Below are 1563 nucleotides of genomic sequence, written 5' to 3'. Positions count from 1 at the left end.
GGGGAACACGCCCAGCAAGAGAGACGCCGATCGCTGGGGCGGTGGTCACGTGCCAACATGTCAGCCCACAATCCCCTGCGCAACCTGGCCCCGGTTTCCGATCGTGGGGGAGGGCCTTCCGGGTACCGGGCCGATTGGCGTTTTCGCTGGTGGCCGGCCTGCGGGGCTCGGGCGCCCGAGCCCCGCAGGCAGGACGCGGGGAACCGGGGGTGGGGATGGGCCGGGGATGGGCCGGGGGGGGGGGGGGGGGGGGGGGGGGGGGGGGGGGGGGGCAGCAGCTCCTGTCAGTTTAGTCGAGCGCCCTTGCTCCGGGACGGGTGTTTTGCCGGGGCCCCCTCCCCCCCCGGCCGGGAGGGCGGGCGCCAGCGCAATGGGGGGCCGAGCAGGGCGCGAGGAGCACAGGGGCACCAGGACGCATGCGCTCGCGTCAGTGCGTGGGATGAGCGGCCCAGGTCGGCAAGGGGCCCGGGGAGGGGCGGTTGCAGCTCCGGCAGCGCGTGAGCCATGGGCCGGCGGTGGCCATCGCCTGCCCGGATCTTTGGTTTCGCGCGGGCGCACACGCACGGGCGCGACGGCCGCCTTCCGCGCGACGATGCCGGCGGTGCGCCGCGTCGCCGCTCCTCGTGGTCCCGGAGGCCGACCGTGCCGCGCACCACGAGGCGCGCCGCGTGTGCCTCCGGCGGTGCGTGGTCCGGGGGGAGGGGGGGGGGGGCCGGGCGCAGTGGGCAAGCCGGCGGCCGCCCGATGCGTGGCAGGACGTGTGCCCGCCCCCCCGCCCCCGGTGGGGGGCGCTCGCGAGTTGGGGCCGGGCAACCTTCCGCACCGTCTCCGGCCATAGGGGCGGCGGCGGCGGCGGCGGTGGCCGGGGTGGGCCCCTTCGCCGGCGGCGATGGCCGCGCCCTGCGGGGCATCCCACCCCCGGGCCCCCGGCGGATCTGCCAGTTGCCAGGGGGCGGGCCCGGGCGCCAGGGGCGCCGGACATGGTGCGGCAGGCCCGGAGCTCGCGCGATCGGCCGGACCGGGCCGCGCCAGGCTCCGCCGCGCGCCGGCCTCGCGCGCCGCTCGTTATTTGCCCGGTCCGCCGGCCAGCCCGGTCGGCTCCTGGCCGGCGGCGCGCGCCGCGCGCCCCCACGGTGTCCCGGCGGTCCCGATTAGTCCCTTCGGCAATATGCGCAACTGGCCGCCGGATCCACTTCTGTTTTCTTTGCCACCGGGTGCCACCTTGGGGGGGGGGGGGGGGGGGGGGGGGGTGGAGCCGGGGTGGGGGATCTCCCCGGCCCACATCCGGGCAGCCCATCCCCGGCGGCTTTGGGCCTGACCGTAGCCAGGCGGGCCCGCGCCCTCGTTCGGCCTCGGTGGCCCTGCCTCCCTCGGGGGAAGGGCGGCCAGCCGCTTGCCCGGGCCTCGGGCCAGCGCTGGAGGCGCCAACGGCCGAGGGGGCGCGGGGCATTCGCCCTGTCCCGGGCCTCCCACCGCCGGCCACGGAGCCGCCGCGCCAGGGAGGTGACGCCGCGCGCCGAGGCGCCTGCGTGGCCATGAGCCGGGCGATTTCCGCGCGCGGGC

At 78.8% G+C, this 1563-nt stretch overlaps 1 protein-coding gene across 1 annotated transcript; it reads left to right on the top strand.

The window, feature by feature from the left end:
- Positions 1-504: 504 nt before the first annotated feature.
- On the top strand, positions 505-1155 carry H696_06352 (hypothetical protein; the record flags this gene model as incomplete). The annotated part of the gene is made up of 2 exons (XM_009500094.1): positions 505-682; positions 839-1155. The coding sequence occupies 2 exons, from the start codon at positions 505-507 to the stop codon at positions 1153-1155; spliced, it is 495 nt and encodes a 164-aa protein (XP_009498369.1).
- Between the last annotated feature and the right edge of the window lie 408 nt (positions 1156-1563).

The sequence above is a fragment of the Fonticula alba genome (genome assembly GCF_000388065.1).
Source record: "Fonticula alba strain ATCC 38817 unplaced genomic scaffold supercont2.140, whole genome shotgun sequence".
Lineage (NCBI taxonomy): Eukaryota > Rotosphaerida > Fonticulaceae > Fonticula > Fonticula alba.
Note: the sequence above shows the minus strand (reverse complement) of the source record. Positions and strands in the feature narration are given on the sequence as shown.